Genomic DNA, 18,040 nt, shown 5'->3' on the forward strand with positions numbered 1-18,040 from the left:
GTGTTGATGACTGCCCAGATGAACGATATCCCCTGGGTGGGTATCAGGTGGGATTTCATGTAGTTGATGAGGAACCCCAGTTCTTGGAGGAGGGTTATGGTGGTTGTCGGGGCTGCCAGCTGTCGAGATAAGATAGGATGCACACCCCTTGAAGGCGAGGATGTGCCACTGCCACGCACTTTGTGAACGTTCTTGGAGCCATTGAGAGTCCAAGGGGTAGGACCTTGTACTGGAGGCGTCTGTCTTGGCTTTAGAAGCGACGATGCCTCCTGTGGGCTTGGGTGCATGGGCACGTGAGTGTATGCATCATGCAAGTCCAGGGATACTAGCCAATACTCGGGCTGTAACAGGGCCAAGACTGTACCCAGAGAGTGCATCTGGACCTTGTGTATGCACCTGTTGAGCTTGCAGAGATCCAGGAATGAGCATTGTCCTTGTCCATGGTGACACGGGGGTTCCTGGAGTAGAAACCCCTTGGTGATCTCCTCTGTTCGTCACCGCCTCTATTGATTCTGCCGAAGCAGGTCCTCTCCTTGCTGCAGGAAAATTGGGTCATCAGATGGAGGGTGCCCCGCCCAATCTGGGGGGGGAGGGCTGCAGTGGAGACGAATTCGGAATCCCTGCTTAATGATGCTGAGGGCCTACTGGTCGATGGTGATCCTGGGCCAAGCCTTCGCAGACAATCTGATCCTGCTGGGCCGGAGGGTGGTCAAGGTTCTGTTTTTGTCTTGGGGAGAGGGATGCCCTTGGATGCCCCTGCCCCTCGGGCGGTGCTTGTTTGCGTAGCAGTTATGTTACTGTTGTGAGTGCTGGGGCACAGACTGCTGCCAGTGTGGACTGGCTCGGTGGTGAGCTGGATTCCCTGTTTTATTTTATTTATTTATTTTCTCTCACTGGCCTCCTGATAAAGCCGCATCTGGAACTGGAGCGCAGCAATTCGTGCGCTCAGCATTGCGCCCTCAAAGGTCTTTTTCCCCGTGGAAACCAGGGTTTTTCAGGTCCTTCCCTGACGGGGGTTGGAGGGGGGGGGTCGTGCTGCCCTGTTTCTCTTAAGCTACCGCAATGTCCATGTATGGCTGCTGCGGTTGTCTAATCCCTGGGCTGGAAAGATCTGGTACTTCAATCCCAGTCTCCTTGATGTTGGTTGCCCTGAAGAGGGAGTCAGCCAAATCTCATCTCTGCAGTCCAGGAGGTTCTTGTGGACTGGAATCGCCACTGCCTGCGTGAAGTACTGGTACTGGTAGTTCAGGCCTTGTAGTACTCTGTCTTGGGTACTTGTTGTCCACCCACGTGGATCTTAAGAAAGACTGTGAGTTTCTGGAGGGACTTGGGGTGAGTCCTCGTTTGTGGGTCTTCTTTTTTTTTTTTTTAATAGTTAATTATTTATTTATTTTTGTGGGTGATGACTCGGGGCGAGGCTGGAGGGTGCTTGGGTGGCTGGAGGGTGCTTGGGTGCATGGCATGACGCTGGAACGTGCCATGTTGTTTTGCGTGGCTCCCTCTAAATGGGGGCATTGGGGGGAGTGTTGCCTACTGAGAGAGGAGTGGGTCAGCAGGAGGATTAACTGTTGCTGATGGTCCCACCCCTGGTGGTTCACAGGTTCATGTGCTGCTCCACTTGACTGGTTGGGTGGCTCCATGTACCCCACCGACATTCTCTGTCCTTCTTGAGAGGGGGGGAGAGCCTGCAGAGAGGGGGCAGGATGCACCCCTTCATCTGTGCCAGCGCTTCTGGCTGCGTTTCCCACTGTGCCTGGAGGCAGAGAAAGAGGAGTAATGATGCCTCCTTTGTTGGCTTCTCCTGCTGTGCTGCCTATTGCATATTAAACTGTACAGTGCTGCATATGCCTTTCAGTGCTATAGAAATCATAAATAGTAGCAGAGTCCCTCATGCTGGCTGGAAAAGCACTCTGTGCCTAGGTATCTGAAGTGCAAACAGCTCTTTAGGCTGAGGCGTTTCAAACCCCCACCTTTGGGGAGGTGTGGTCTGAGATGCCGCATCACTGATGACATCAGCACCATGTTTTGTGAAGAGTTCCCCGGGACTGCCCCTGTTGCCGGGTAGGAATGAAAAACCTGTGTTGCAATTGGTTGCCAGCAGTTTCATCATGGCTGGTAGCTAATGTGAAAGGCAGACTCCTTGTTCCCGACATGAGGGGGGGAGGGGGAGAGGTCTGAACTGCAGACTCTGCAGGACTCCAAGAGGGAAAGAAGCATCGAGTTTAATTTATTTAATTTATTTATTTTCAGCATGTGGGGAGATTGCAGGGAGGAGGGGCAACCCCCTGCCCTGTACAAGCTGTCTCCTGCTGGTGGGAGAGGTCTGCAAGGTCCCCCCCGAGGGAAAGAAATATGGGAGTTTCTTTCTCCTTAAATTCAGATTGGGAGGAGGGTGGGGCAGAGCCCTCGGGGCTGCAAAAGATTATCGGAGGTTTTCCCAAAAACAAGCAGATAGGACTTACCTTTAGGGCTGGAGGGGGAACCCCAATCGGTTCCCTGCAGAGGCTGGCTATACGCGGCAGCATGCAGAGACTCATCTCTCAGTCTGGAGGCGAAAACCCCGATCTGCTGCTTACAGAGGCTGGCTTTACGCGGCAGCATGCAGTGACTCCTGGACAGATCTCTCGGTCTGGTGAGACTTCTATCGGCTGCCCTGCAGAGGCTGGCTGTACGCGGCAACATGCAGGGACTCCAGGAGATATGTCTCTACTGGGCCGAGTACAAGCGGGGGGATTAGCTGAGCAAGGGCATCCTGGAGGCTCCTTGCCGCTGTAGCTTGTGGATCCCCCGCTGCTGCATTCCGATGAGGATGGCTGCTGGAGGAAGAATCTCGGGCCTCACTTCTCTTCATGAAGTCTCTCAGTGCCCTCTTCCTTAGCTTGTGTGCACGTGGTGACATGTGCGCACAATGCAAGCAACACGGAAACCTTGAGCGCAGGATCCAGTCAGTAGGCGCACAATTCATGAGGATCCAGTGTATTCATCCTTCTCCTGCATCCCAGTCGTTTCTTTAGATGATTCAGGCATCTTCAAGGTGATGAGTAGAAAAGTTGTAATGGAGAGCTGTAGAAAATCCGACCGATGGGAACGGGTGGAAACTAAAGACTGGGGATTAGGGGGAAGCAGAACTGCTAGCAGTGATTTCATTTGTCACCCTTTCACACTCAATACGTTCAAGAGCCGCACGCAGGTCATTGAATTTACTTTTCCAGATAGAGCTTTCTTGAAATTCCAGTAGCTCCATTTCCAAATTTTGAATATCCAACCACTGTAAGCAGGAAAGATCAAGATCTTCAAATGTGGACTTTTCTGGGGAAGTTATAAATGAAAGGGTTGTCTCCATCTTACGGAACTGAGAAAATCTTTTACTAAAATTCTCCTTTGCTTCGGCTACAATGGTGGAATATGCTTTGTGGATTTCCTGGTGTTTTTTATGACTGTCCACAAATGTTGTAGAATTATCCAAATGTATTTTTAGGTTGGGAAAATAATTTAGCTGTCCACTCTCAAGGTCTTTTTCAAAAACATGCAATTTTCTCTCAAAAGCTTTGATGTCACTAAACATGCTTTCTGCTGTTTTTCCCATGCCTTGTAATTTTTTGTTTAGTACATTAAAGTGGTTAGTAAAATCTGTAAAGAACATGAGGTTGTGTGGTTTTGCAGCATTTACAGACTTGGAGCAATGGTATGATTGTTTCACTTTTGACCATTTGCCATTTAAAGACTACTTGCTACCCAAAGACTTCTAAGACTCCTGATACAGGCCGGATGGCCGAAACGTGATCATGTCGAGTCATTGAGTTGCTTTGGATGTACGATTTTGTTTTGGATTAATAAAGACCATTGGATTTATCAGATGAGTTGAAAGACACTGTTTTTGTGCACCATCTTGATTGGACATTTCCACTTTGCCCTTGCTTCTACAGCAGGGGTGCCCACACTTTTTGGGCTTGCGAGCTACTTTTAAAATGACCAAGTCAAAATGATCTACCAACAATAAAATTTAAAAAAAAACCCACAAAGCACACTGTATGCAGAGAAAATGTTAATTATCATTTATATTCCGTGGGTTTTCAAAGAGGTCAAGTCAGACGATTCTATGCAATGTCACTTCAGGAACAACTATACAAAAATAGACAAATATACCCCTTTCCTTTTTACTAAATCGCAATAGCAGTTTTTAGAGCAGGGAGATGTACTGAATGCCCTGTGCTGCTCTCGATGCTCATAGGCTCCCTGCGCTAAAAACCGCTATTGCAGATATAAATTCTCTAAACAGACACATTTTGATCACTAAACTGAAAATAAAATCATTTTTCCTACCTTTTTGTCTGGTGATTTCATGAGTCTCTGTTTGCACTTCCTTCTTCTGACTATAAATCCAATATTTTTTTTTCTTTCTGCCCCTCCCCTTTTCTTTCTGTCTCTCTCCTCCTGCCCCCCCCCCAAGCCATCGCGCCAATTTCTCCACTTCCCTGATTCTTTCCCTACCCCCTAAGCCACCATGCCGATTTCTCCCTGCTTCCATGAGCCAGGCCAGGAATGTACAAGCGCTGGACTCATAAGACTTCACCTCTGATGTCAATTCTAACGACGGAGAGGAAGTTCCAAGCCAGCCAGGCAGCGATTGGCTGGCCCAGAACTTCCTCTCTGACGTCAGAATTGATGTCGGAAGTGAAGTCTTGTGAGTCCGGCGCTTCTACGCGCCTGGCCTGGCTCAGGGAGGCAAGAAGAAAAAGATTGCCAAGGCAACGCGATCGACTCACATTGTCTTTGCGATCTACTGGTCGATCGCACTCGACCATTTGGGCACCCCTGCTGTTATGGTATCCTGTCCTGACCTGAGGAAAGGGGTTTAGTCCCCAAAAAACTGCTTTATTTCTATTTCCTATTTATAAACTTTAATCAATAGATATAATACTACTTGATTCTACGTAAAGCAACAAAACAATTTTTTCTACCTTTTGTCGTTTTTGCTTTAATCATCTTGTCTTCACTCTTCTTTCTAGCCAGCATCTGTCCACTCTGTCTTCCATACAGCATCAGCCCCTTCCATCCACTGTCTGCCCTCTCCCCGTTCCATATGGCATCTTCCCTCTTTTTATGCTCCTTCAATAAACTGTCTATCCTGTGCCCCTTCTCTTCTCCTTTGTACATGATTGATTTCAGCTCTGCCACCTCTCCATTTTTCTCTCTCTCTGTCACCATCCCGTCCCCTATGCTCTGGCATCTCTCTCTTCTCCTTTCTTTCCTTCGCACCCCATAGTCTGGTATCTTCCCTTCCCTGATTCTCTAGCATCTCACTCCTTTCCTTTTCTTCCATCTCTCCCTCCCCCTCCATGCTGTCTTCTCCTCCTTCCTTTCCCCTTGGTCTGGCATACTTTCCTCCTTCCCTCCATGCCCTGGCATCTCTTCCTCCCTCCCTTCCCTCCAATCCCTGGCATCTCATTCCATTCCCTCCCTCATCTTCTTTCTCCCTCCAGTTGGGTGCAGCAAGTCTCTCCCCCTCTGCTCCCTTTCCTCCTTCTGTCACACATGACCTGGCGTCATGAACTCCTTCAGGCAGCAGCATTCACAATTTGCTGCTGTTGCCAGCTTCTGGCCTTCTTCTCTGTCGGGTCCTGCCTTCATGGAAACAGAAGTAGGCAGGACCCGGCGGAGAGGAAGGCCTGAAGCTGGCAACAGCAGTGAATTGTAAATGCTGATGCTAGCCGAAGAAGTTCATGACGCCAGGTCGAACACCCGGGGCAGACTGCTACTCTCCCCCCCACGACCCTCCTAACTCTCCCTCCCTCCCATCACGAGACTCTAAACAGCTAAGCAGGCTGCTTCAGGACTTTCTCCTGCCGTGATTCCCTCTGGCACGTCACTGATGAGGGAAGGAGGGAGAGATAGGAGGGTCGGATCGGGTTGGGGTTCGCCCGGGATGATGATGATGAGGCTGCTGCCAGCGAATCCAGCAAGGGTGAGGCCCCAAAGCACAGCACTGGCAGGCCCCCCTGACTATTTTGGGCCCTAGGCCTGTGCCTACAGGGCCTATCCTTTAATCTGGCCCTGCTTCCCCCCCCCCCATATGCCCTGACATCTCTCTCTTCCACTCCATGGTATGGTATCTCCTTTCCCTCCGTCCCATGGTCTTTGCATCTCTTTCCTCCTTTTCCTGATCTTCCTTCTCCCTCCTTCCCTCTCTCTCCCCAATTGGGTACAGCAGTATTTCTCTTCCCCCTCCCCCCACTGAGTACAGCAGTATCATCAGCATTTCTCTTTCCCCCCCCAATTGGGTACAGCAGAAGCAGCATTTCTCTTCCCTCTCCCCCCTAATTGGGTGCAGCAGCATTACTCCTCCCATTCCCCCCCCCCCCGTCTCACACACCCGGCAGATTCGCTACAGACAAAGGCAAGTTGCAAGTTTCCCTTGGTCGCTGACCTATCTCCCAAAGGGCAGCGACAGAGGGAAGTTTACAACTTGCTGCTCTTGCTTACTTTGGGCCTTTCTCGTTGCCGGGTCCTGCCTTCACGGAAACAGAAAGTAGGCAGGACCCGGCAGCGAGAAAGGCCTGAAGTAAGCAAGAGCAAGTAAGCTTCCCTCCGTGGCTGGCCTATCTCCCGCATGCTCGGGGCTCTAATGGTCTGTGCCGGTTTCTCTTCTCTACCCCCCCCCCCCCACCACGTAACTTCCGGTTTCGGAGGGAAGCCGGGTTCGAGTCGCTTGCTGGGGTTTTTTTTTGTTTAAAGTCCGGCGGGTTTTTCGGCGGCTCTTCAGGCTGCGCATTAAGCAGTGGCGGCAGCAGGATTCGGTAGATGACAGCCAGGCGGGCATCTAAATTTGCTGGGCGTTGCGCCCGGCTGAAAAGCACTGGGGAGCCCGGGCCCCCTGTCAGCTCTGGGCCCCTGAATGCAGGACTGATGGCGGCCCTGATGCCGGCCCTGTCAGTCGGGTTAGCGCCACAAAAGTAAGGGGACCTGGCCGTCTGTGCTGCACACGGGGAGGGGCGGACCACCCCCCTCCCTTGGTAGCCGCGAGGCTACTCCTCCTTACCTACCCTGCCTGCAGTACAGAGCCGAACGGAAGTCTTCCCAACGTCAGCCCTCACTCCCTCCGACGTCAGCGCTGACGTCGGGAAGACTTCCGTTCGGCTCTGTGCTGCAAGCAGAGCAGGTAGGGAGAAAAGCCGCGCGACTTAGTACATCCAGCCCCGTTCCCGTGCAGCTCTCTATTGCGGATCTTCCCGCATGCCAGCTGCAAGGCCTTCGCGTGCCACAGCTGGCACGCGTGCCATAGGTTCGCCATCGCTGTCCTAGGAGAACCACATTTCCATGGCAAGGAGGCCAGGGTTTTTTTTGTTTTTTTAAAGGAATCGCTGAGCACTCGCTTTTAGGTTCTGCCTTGTACAAATGCTATGTAATGTAATTCATACAATTAATATTAAGAACATAAGAATTGCCGCTGTTGGGTCAGACCAGTGGTCCATCATGCCCAGCAGTCTGCTCACACGGCGGCCCTTGATCAAAGACCAGCGCCTTAACTGAGACTAGCCCTATCTGTGTAAGTTCTGGTTCAGCAGGAACTTGTCTAACTTTGTCTTGAATCCCTGGAGGGTGTTTCCCCCTACGACAGACTCCGGAAGAGCGTTCCAGTTTTCTACCACTCTCTGAGTGAAGAAGAACTTCCGTACATTTGTACGGAATCTATCCCCTTTCAATTTTAGAGAGTGCCTTCTCGTTCTCCCTACCTTGAAGAGGGTGAACAACCTGTCCTTATCTACTAAGTCTATTCCCTTCAGTACCTTGAATGTTTTGATCATGTTCCCTCTCAGTCTCCTCTGTTCGAGGGAGAAAAGACCCAGTTTCTCTAATCTTTCACTATATGTCAACTCCTCCAGCCCCTTAACCATCTTAGTCGCTCTTCTTTGGACCCTTTCATGCACGGCGACCAGTGCTGAACACAGTACTCCAGGTGAAGGCACACCATGGTCTGGTACAGCGGCACGATAACCTTCGCCGATCTATTCGTGATCCCCTTCTTTATCATTCCTAGCATTCTGTTCGCCCTTTTCGCCACTGCCACACATTGCATTCCAGCCACCAAGAGCTTGCCATTGAGGGCAGGGAAGGAGACACGAGGTTTCTGGGGGGAATAGGGTGGGGCCAGGTGTTTGTCTGTTTTTTAAAGAGGAAATCAGGTAATCCTATCCCTTGGCCATATGCTAATTGAAACTCTCTCTTAATTTTTATTTCCAGGAATCACACGGTTTGATCTTCTGGGAGATTTCGGGAGGTTTAACTGGCTGGGCAACTTCTACCTGATCTTTGTGTACAATATGCTGTTTGCTGGCCTCACCACACTGTGTCTAGTGAGGAAATTTACCTGGGCTGTGCAGGCGGAGCTGATTCGGGCGTTTGGTAAGTGTGTCCTGTTGCAGTCAGTTGTGGCCACATCTTGTAGCATTCTACATCGATTCCTGGCATAACCTTCAAGGCTGTTTGAGCTTCCATTCATGCTGCCTTAAAGTAGTGGTCTCTGGTGGTACCACCTGCTCCTCACAGGGTCTATAATGCTAGGCATTATAGCAGGTTTATGTTTATTAGTATATATAGACCGCTGTTCAATATATCATCATAGTGGTTTACATAGTACTAAACAAAAGGAAAGTAACTCCATTATCAATAGGAAAGTAAAAATACAAAAGAATAATAAATTACAAAAGTAAAATTCTATAAAAATAAAATTATAAAACTTAAAATATGATTATAAAAATAGCAGCTTTGTTCCCCTTTTTAGATCTAATTCTTCCCTCTTTCTGCCTCCAGGTTTGGACAAGCTTCCGCTGCCTGTGACCCGCCCTGGGAAAATCAGCTAAAGCAGAGTCTTCATATCCTGTACTAAAACCAGAAGACAGCCGGCGCCCGGCAGCAAGTAATGGACAAACTTGCTTGCTGCAGAAGGGGGGAATTCTACCTCCTTCTGTCTGTCATCCTCTCTCAGGCTTTGGCCCAGGAAGTCCTGTCAGATGCTTCTGGAGCCGCCTCATGCCACAGGCTGCAAGAGACAGGACTCTAATGGGTGCAGGATGCATCCCATGTCGGGATAGTGCAGCTGTGACTCTTGCTTCTTGTGGCCTTCCATTCCAGTGACTGTACGTCCACAGCTCCCTTCCTGTGGCAGGGGCAGCTAATGCCGACCTTTCCTTGGAGAAAGAAGCAATGTGTGGCCACTGCGCTGCTGCTCGTCATCACTGACATGTTATCTGAGCCATGCTTGCAGTGATGTTTTCACTCCGTTTTAACTTGAATGCAGTTTCTGCTGTCTGTAGCCGTTTCTATTAGCACTGGTAAGGGTGAAGGTTGAAGTATACAGGTCCTATGGATACTGCAGGCCCGTCTCAACCCAGCCTCTCCCTGGTGGAGGTGTTGTAGAGATTGGTGAAGAATTAATACCCAAAGAGAAACTTGTAGTTCTTCTGCCTCCCACCATCTGCTAGGAGGTGGTACAGAGCACTTGCTGATATCCCTTCATCCTAGCCTGTCATTCTTACTTAAATGAATTTGCACATTTTAAAAAAAATGTAATCTGTTTACTGTTGGTGCGTTTCTGTATTACTGCAGCTCTCAGTAATGTTGCAGAAGGGGGAACGTTTATTCCATGTTAAATATTCATTTTAGAGGTCAGCACTGCCCTGTAAGAAATGAAGCATCAAGTAGCCAGGTACTGAAGGAAAGTTCAGACCTAAGGGCAGATGTGCATATGGGACCTTTTTTTAATTTATTGGAAATTAATTTCCAGACTTGAGAGGGTAATGGGGCAGAGAAGAAAAGCCTTTCCAGGTAATAATTAAACAGGAGTAAACACTTCATGAGGGTTAGTGGCTAAGGCAAAAATGCACCTATAGCCTTGCCTGACCCTCTAGAGCAGGGGTGTCAAAGGTCGGTCCTCGAGGGCCCCAATCCAGTCAGGTTTTCAGGATTTCCCCAATGAATATGCATGAGATCTATTAGTATACAATGAAAGCAGTGCATGCAAATAGATCTCATGCATATTCATTGGGGAAATCCTGAAAACCCGAATGGATTGCGGCCCTCGCGGACCGACCTTTGACACCCCTGCTCCAGAGCATCCCCATCGTCCCGTGTGCTGTGGGAGACTGTCTCAGCCATATGCCCTACAGCAACCCCCACGGTCATACAGCCTTGGCACTTATGCTGTTTAGCTCTGGCTTCATTGGCTGTTTAGCTCTGGCCAATTGGCTGCTGCAGGAAATATCAGCACCAAAAGTTGGGTCTGATTTGATTGGCTGTGGGAAGTCATATGCACTGCTGTGGATAGCTGTGTGCAACAAAGCAGACATCAACTGCTTATTCAGTGGTAAAGGAGAGGTTGTGTCTCTGCAGTGTTTGTTGTGACTGCATTTCGTTTAGTTGAGGTGATATCTGGAAAACCGAAGGGAAGGCCTTTGCCCTTCATGTCTGTCTGTTCCCTCCCTATCAGCTTGTTCGCCAAGCTACTGACCTTAGAAGCTTCCCTGCCTTTTCCCGATCCTGGAGCATTAACAGCAGGGTAGCTACTGCTTTTTAGTGCCTCCCCTTTTAAGGCTTTCCCTGTTTCCAGATTCAGGGCCTGATGCAGTAAAGCACATTAAACTTTGTGTACAGATTAGCTCTGCTAGTGCACACAATTTTGTATTCACCTTCTATAGCGAAAGGAGTTTTGCGCAGGAACTAACTGTGCACAAAGTCACCACAGACATTTAGGGGTCAATATTCAAAGCAATTTAACTAGCCAGAAATGGCTCCTGGCCAGTTAAAATCTCTTGTTTGGTGCCAACTGCTGATATTCAGTGTCTCTTAACTGGTTCATACTGCTGAATAACACTACAGACAAATTCAAAGCTGGCTATTTTGTAGGCAGGCTGGAGGTGGGGGTTGTGATGTAATTCAGTTAAAGTGACGATATTCAGCACTTAACCGCCTAAGTTTAAAGGTCATAGCAGACCCCCATCAAAAACAGCCCTAACTTTATGTGGTGTTACTTAGGCAGTTAAATGCAGATGTTGCGCTTAACCGCATAAGAGATGGTTGGCCGCATAAATCTGGATGTTCAGTGCTGATGCCTGGACATGGCTTGACCTTGAATATCTGGAAATGACGGCACTGGTTAAATATCAACCCCTTGGGGCACAGCACATTTAAATCCATGCTAATAAAGCTATTAGCTACTGACCCAGATGCAGAGAAGGGGCCCAGAAGGCTGAGCCCAACACCAGGGCTTTAACACAAGGATCAGGATGGGCTAAAGAGATTAAAGTACCACACTGAGGCATTCATCAGACCATAGGTGCATACAGGTGTGTGTAGACGGGAATTACTAATGTGCAGAGATTTCCAGCATACGTACAGCTGTTGGCACATGACAGGAGCGCTGTTTTAAAACCGTTTTGTGTGCAGGACAGTTTTCAGTACAGTCTCATGTGTGTACGTGTCCGCTGTGCTTTCCCAGATTTTTGGACTTGACCCATTGGCTTAAAACTTCAGGCGCACAAACCTTTGGCATTATGCTTTTATTAGGAAACTGCGCTGAGCATTAGCTTATGGCTCTGCTGAAAGGTAACTGTATCAGGCCTTCAATCTGTTTCAGAAGAGCAGCACAATGCCACATCTCGACATTCAGGACGTTTGCCATGCACTGTATAACAGCATAGGCTTCTCACTAGCACCCAGAGCAACTCTAACCCCTAGCCCCAGGCGCCTCATTTTTCTAAGGAGTTTAGTGTGGTAGGGCCAGAATGTGCTAGCAGCAGGGGCATAGCCAGCTCTCTGATTTTTTTTTTTTTTGGGAGGGGGGTATGAGGTGGCAATGTGTTCCTCCACTCAGAATGCATTAAAATTAACTTTGCTGGCTGGGACACTGTAGCCCTATCAACCAAAGAAAAATTCCCTGCCAAGCTACTGCCTTCTTCTTCATGCGGCAGTAACCTGGAAAAGAGTGGGATGCCACTGACTCTGGGGACTATCTGAGCTCCTTATGCTAACTTGGATGTGTGTGTGAGGGGTCCTGGCATTGGTGGCTGGTGGCACCCCATTGGCTTATGGGTTACTGCAGCAGTGTGAGGAGAGTAACTCGGCAGGGAATTTCTTTGGCTGGTGGGGCTTCCGCATGCCCCCTCGCAATTTAACGAGTGCAGGTTTGGAGGGACCCTGAGCCCAAAAGGGGATGGGAGCCAGGCATCCCTCTCCATGGTTGTGCCACTGGATGGCTACACTCTGTGACCCCATGCTAACAATCTCTTTTTAAAACCTGTTGGACTCTCTGCCCTCCCATCCAAACCTGGTTTGCAAAATCTGCTACAATTGAATTTCCCTAGTCTTTCCCCCCCCCCCCCACCTCCTTCCTCTTCTCCCCTCTAGGAGAACATTCTGGGGCTGCAGATTTTAATTTGTATGATTTTATCTAGTCTCAGCTATGTCAGTTGAGTTTGTCTGCTGTTTTTGTGTGAAATTTTACCAGATCCGCATCTACTGTATAAATGCGTATGTGAGCAGTGTGTTATGTCAATATAAACCTCCTTATTTGTAAGTTAGTTTGTGAATTTATAAACTTTATTCATTTATTTTGTTTTCTTTGGGGGGGGGGGAACAACCTATGTTGCCAAGGCTATAAAGTAATTTTATGGTAAATAATTCTGATCTCTTTTGCATCTCCTTTGTAAAGCTACTGATTAGAGAATGACACGGGGAGCGATCCCCGCAGGGAGCCGCGGCTTGGCGGCGGGTTATGGAGACTCCATAGCCAAATCGCCGCAAACACGGGGACAAAAGTTTTCACCGCCCGCAAAAACAGTGAAAAGATTTGTCCCCGCAGGCCAATGTACCCCCTTCTAAGTACCGCTATTTACCTTGTCTTCACCGTGTGTCTTTGGTTCGGGACCGGGTGTTTGATTTTTTTTTCCGGCGGCCATGTTTGTCTCCGCCATATGGTCTGTCTCCTCCAACTCTCTACCCGACTTGCACGTTGCCGCATTGACTCCGCCCCCCAATATACTGGCTCCTCATTTGATTCGCGGCGTCCCCTGCCGGCTCAAGAGCTGTGATCAGCTGATCAGGAAGAGGAGCTGTGCCTAGCGATTGCTCTGCTAAGCAAGTACCAGGCACAGCCCCTCTCCTCTTTTACCATACAAACAGCATGCTAGTTGTGTGAGCATAGCCTGGTAAAAGGAAATCACTCCCAACCCAGCATTTTTAACTGGAATTGATGGAGCTTTGTGCATCATACCCTTAGTATATTGAAATATGCTCACTATGCAATGACATGCCCACAGGGGGCTCGAATGGAACACACAGCAGTGCCATTCCCAGACCAGGAAATCAGCCATTTTCGGTAACCTGCAAATGCTTGGCCCTGATGCTTTCCCACCACCTTTAGGAGATATTTAATCCTTTATTTAATTGCAAAAATCCTGAATTACCATAGGAAAATCAGGACCCAATCATTTTTTTGCAGTCTGTTAAATGGACAGTACTATGCAGATCATGCAGTAACAGCCTTTTGTTCATTTCTGCACTGGAAAAAGGATCATTTCATATCCATGTGCAATGTTATTGCGGAGGGGGCCTGGTAATTAGAACCACGAGTCATCTGTTCTCTTCCCTCTAATACACACCTTGCTCCTTTTCGGTAAAGCCTTAAGTCAGCAAACCTTCCACAAAACGAGATTCATATATCACTGCCTGACATGGAACAAAAGGTAAATTGCATTGCTCAAGAAAAGCAGGAAAGGGAGACCTCAGAGAAAGAATAAATGTATGCTGCGGTGACGGTGACGGGGCGGTGAATGGGGTAGCAGTGGCGGTGACGGAGCGGTGAAAGGGATGGCAGTGGCGGTGACGGGGCGGTGAAGGGAATGGCGGTGACGGGGCGGTGCAGAGGATGGTGGGCCGGGGACGGGGCGGTGACGGGGACAAATTTTTTCCCCGTGTCATTCTCTACTACTGATCACCACACCCATCTTAATTGTTCAAGGAGATGTGTGTGTGTGTGGGGGGGGGGAGTACGTGCTTTATTGGCACAGACACTGTGGCAGAAGAGGCTCGGGGGAAGAACTTGTAATTCCCCCAGCAGTAAGTCAGACCTAATAGAAGCCCCAGAACTGCCAGATCCTAAACCAATGTAATAGAGATGATATAATTAGGTCCACAAAAATTTTTATTTTTTTTAGTTCAATAATTTTTTATTGAGTATTTTTAGAAAATACAGGAAGCAGTACAAATACATAAGATCAAAATAAAGCTTTCTGTATAAAGAACCTACAAATCTATATTCAACTATAGAGGAACATAACAGTAAGAAAGGTTCCTATTATTAGAACTGCATGTGAAGAATATATAAGAAAAAAGTGAGGAAGAACAACAAAAAATTAAAAAAAAAGGGGAATAGGAAGAAAAAGAAGAAAGGAAAAGGAAAGAAAAGGAAGACAGGAGTGTCTACGGAGCAGAACGTACATAGGTATCCAGGAATGACCAAGGTGATTTGTTAAGCTTCAAGTTCATGGGGGTTCTGGATGCATTTTTTTCTCATATACATAGGATTCAAATCTATGATACATACACAGAGAGTTCCACCAAAAAGTATAGTCTAATAACGAAGATGATTTCCAATTTTTCAGAATGTGCATGAGAGCTGTCACAAACATGGTATCAATGAGTTTAGGAGGACAATTTGATTGTGCAAAGCAGGGATGTTGAGAGTGAAGGATTACAATGTCCATAGAGATCTCTTCCGAGCAGTTAGTAATAGATTGTATGGTGATCCAAATGTGAGTCCAAAAGGAGCGGACTAGCGTACAGTGAAAAAGCATGTGATCAAGAGTTCCCACATCTTTTAAACAGTTCCAGCAAACAGAGTCTTGTTTTAAGTTGGCTTTCCACATGCGAATTGGAGTCCATACTGCATGCCACATAATAAAGAACATTGATTGTGAGACAAGATAAAAGTGGGCGATTTGTTGAAGACCAGAAAAGTTCCCAATCAATGTCAGAAAGCGGAGTAGTGAGTATAGTTTCCCAGTGTTTCATAGATTGGGGAGAAAAAGTGAAGAAGTGATCTCTTAAAATACTATAAAAAAGAGATATCGCCTTGCCTTTTAGTAGAGACAGTACAGACCAATGACGAATAGTATGGATGGAAGTCATGAAGTCAAAACGTATATGCACAGAAGACAGTACTTCAGTGAGTGAAAGCCATTATGAATAAACAGAAGGAGGTAGCGAGTATGTAGAGCAAATTGCATCAAAAGGAACAGACACAGTTGGAGTAGACAATTGATGGACAAACCATAAACCCGCCCGCTGCCATCGTTTCCATGAGAGGGATTTGCCATGGTTTTGGATTTTAGAATTATTCCAAAGGGACATGAGTGGACTATCATAAATTGAGATCTCAGCCAATTTATCTAAAAGATGAAGAGCATGTTGCGTTGAACTCAACAAAGAGTACCTTCTCAAGTGTCTGGGAATTGACACCGTTAGTAGGCAGGAGGTGTGTAAAGGCATGCATAAAAAGCACTCCATTTCAAACCAGGCAGGAGGATCTTGGAGAGAGGAGTCAGTGAGCCAGTAAGCACCATATTTAGCTAGTGAAGCAATATAATAATGATAAAAATCCGGAAAGTTAAGACAACCGTTAATCTTAGAGGCTTTCAGCTTGGTGAGAGCAATTCGAGGTTTTTTCTTGTTCCAAATGAATTCAGATAACTTCCTATTTAGCCATTGAAAAAATGACTTTCGGCATAGAAGAGGAAGCATAGAGAGAATGTAATTAATTTGAGGGGCCAAAGTCATTTTGATGGATGTTATTCTACCCCACCAGGATAAAAAAAGTGGAGACCATCGAGATGTAGTATTTAGAACTATATTTTTGACTTTGGCTATATTAAGATCTTGAGCAAGAACTGGATCTTTATGTATTAAGATCCCCAAGTATTTCACAGCTTCATGCGACCATGAGAAGGGAAAGTGAGCTAGATCTGAGGGAAGAATATTATCGTTCAGAGGGAAAATCTCAGATTTCTCCCAATTGACGGAATAACCGGAGAGGATGGAATATTGAGTGATAATATGAATAAGGTGAGGAAGAGAGACTAGAGGGTTCCTAAGAAAGAATAAAACATCATCAGCATAAGCTGAAGTCTCTATTTGAAGTCTCTATTAGAGGAGGGTATGCCTTTAATTAAGGGGCATTGTCGGATAGCTGAAAGGAAGGGCTCCAACACTAAATTAAATAGCAATGGTGAGAGAGGACAGCCCTGTCGAGTACCTCTGTGAAGGGAAAATTTACTAGATAAAGAGTTATTAATCAGAATACGAGCTGTGGGTTGGCGATACAGCGTTTCTATCCAATCCGTGAAGAATGAGCCAAAATTATACCACTTCAGGACACGGAAAAGAAAAGACCACTCCACCCGGTCAAAGGCTTTTTCAGCATCAATAGCTAGGCCTATTACAGGGTCTGACATTATTTTAGCGTGAGCGTTAATATGATGAAAGAGACGCAGGTTATCTCCTATATATCTTTGTTTAATGAACCCTGTTTGATCTTTATGTATGAGAGACGGGATTACTTTGGTAAGTCTTAATGCAAGTAGTTTTGCCATTATCTTATAATCTAAGTTAAGGAGAGAAATAGGGCGGAAGTTTTTAACCAAGGTGGCGCGTCTATCAGGTTTGGGGATTACTACAATTGTGGCCTCAGTGAAATTGAATTGTTTGTCCGGAGTGGAGTGGAGGAAATCATAATATGTAAGAAGGTAAGGAGCTAAGAGGGCTCGGAATTGCTTAAAGAATTCATTAGTAAAGCTGTCTGGGCCTGGGGCTTTTCCAGCGGGTAAAGAAGATATGGCAGTTTCAATTTCTGATATAGTTATAGGGAAATCTAGTTCCAATTTAACAGAGTCCGATATGGACGGATGGGTTAAGGAGGTAAGAAAGGAATCTATATCTGATTCAGGAGCAGCAGATTCGGATTGGTATAGAGAAGCATAAAAATTTTCAAATTGAGAGGAAATTAAAGATCTGGTTTTGACTAAATGACCTGATGGATCCTGAATAGCTGTGATATGTATTCTTTTGGATTTGTGAGAAATGTTCTTCATTTTTCACGTGAAATAGATGTTATTTTTGAATCTTTGATGCCCTCCGCATGAGTGTTTTCTACACACTATCGTTGGTTCCCTGAGGCAGGAACGAAACGTGCACGTAGGAACCAGCAAACTTATCTTTTAGCTTGCAGAGTTCTTTCAAATAACCAGACGTACACTTTTGTAAAATAATTTTTACCCCTTATGGGCTCTTTACAGTTTACATCTTAAAAAGACATGATATAACCTGTTGTCTATCTTGTCACATGTGATGATTGGGCGGTGAAGTGGTTCTTTCTGGGATTCTCCCCAGTTACCCCTCCATGATTCTGAGCATAAAAATTTTTGTGGACCTAATTATATCATTTCTATTACATAATTTATAAGCATTACCTAGAGTGGTTTTTTTCTGTTGCAATATTTTTCTTTATCACTCTTTTTGCTGAATTGTTTTATATTTGCCCCGTTTCTTATATTTGACTGAGATCCTAAACCAAGGCAAAACTAACCAGAACATTAGTGCTGCTTGAGGCATTGGTGTCTGTAAATTTTAAGTGAGAGAATGATCTTCCAGATAATTAGAGGTTCTTTGAGAGTAAAGAGACTGATGTCCTCACGATGTGGCTGCCATTGTTAGGTACCCCTCACTCCAGGGGCTTAGGCAGACACCCAGTTTTGGGGGGCCCGAGTAGTGTTACCAGATTTTTGATGGGCAAAAAGAGGATGCGCGGCCCCACCTTGTTCTGCCCATAGCCCCGCCCCCATCCCGCTCACAGCCCTGCCTTGTTCCATCCCCCAAGCCCGGTACCACACAAACCTTGTATCTTTGGGCCGTGGCTGGAGGGCATCTGCGCGGAAGTGACAAGGTGATGTCACGTGCATGTGTATGATGTCACCGTGTTGCATCTGTGCAT

General features: G+C 46.9%; 1 protein-coding gene across 1 annotated transcript in view; it reads left to right on the plus strand.

The window, feature by feature from the left end:
* The window catches only part of LMBR1L (limb development membrane protein 1 like), a 122,745-nt gene extending 110,170 nt beyond the window's left edge, over window positions 1-12,575 (plus strand). The window contains exons 16-17 of the mRNA XM_033937404.1: window positions 8,242-8,403; window positions 8,812-12,575. Of these exons, the coding sequence (XP_033793295.1) occupies window positions 8,242-8,403; window positions 8,812-8,861 (212 nt within the window). The 3' untranslated portion in view covers window positions 8,862-12,575. The remainder of the gene's footprint in view (window positions 1-8,241; window positions 8,404-8,811) is intronic.
* The last annotated feature ends 5,465 nt before the right edge of the window (window positions 12,576-18,040 follow it).

This window comes from Geotrypetes seraphini, chromosome 3 (genome assembly GCF_902459505.1).
Source record: "Geotrypetes seraphini chromosome 3, aGeoSer1.1, whole genome shotgun sequence".
NCBI lineage: Eukaryota > Metazoa > Chordata > Amphibia > Gymnophiona > Dermophiidae > Geotrypetes > Geotrypetes seraphini.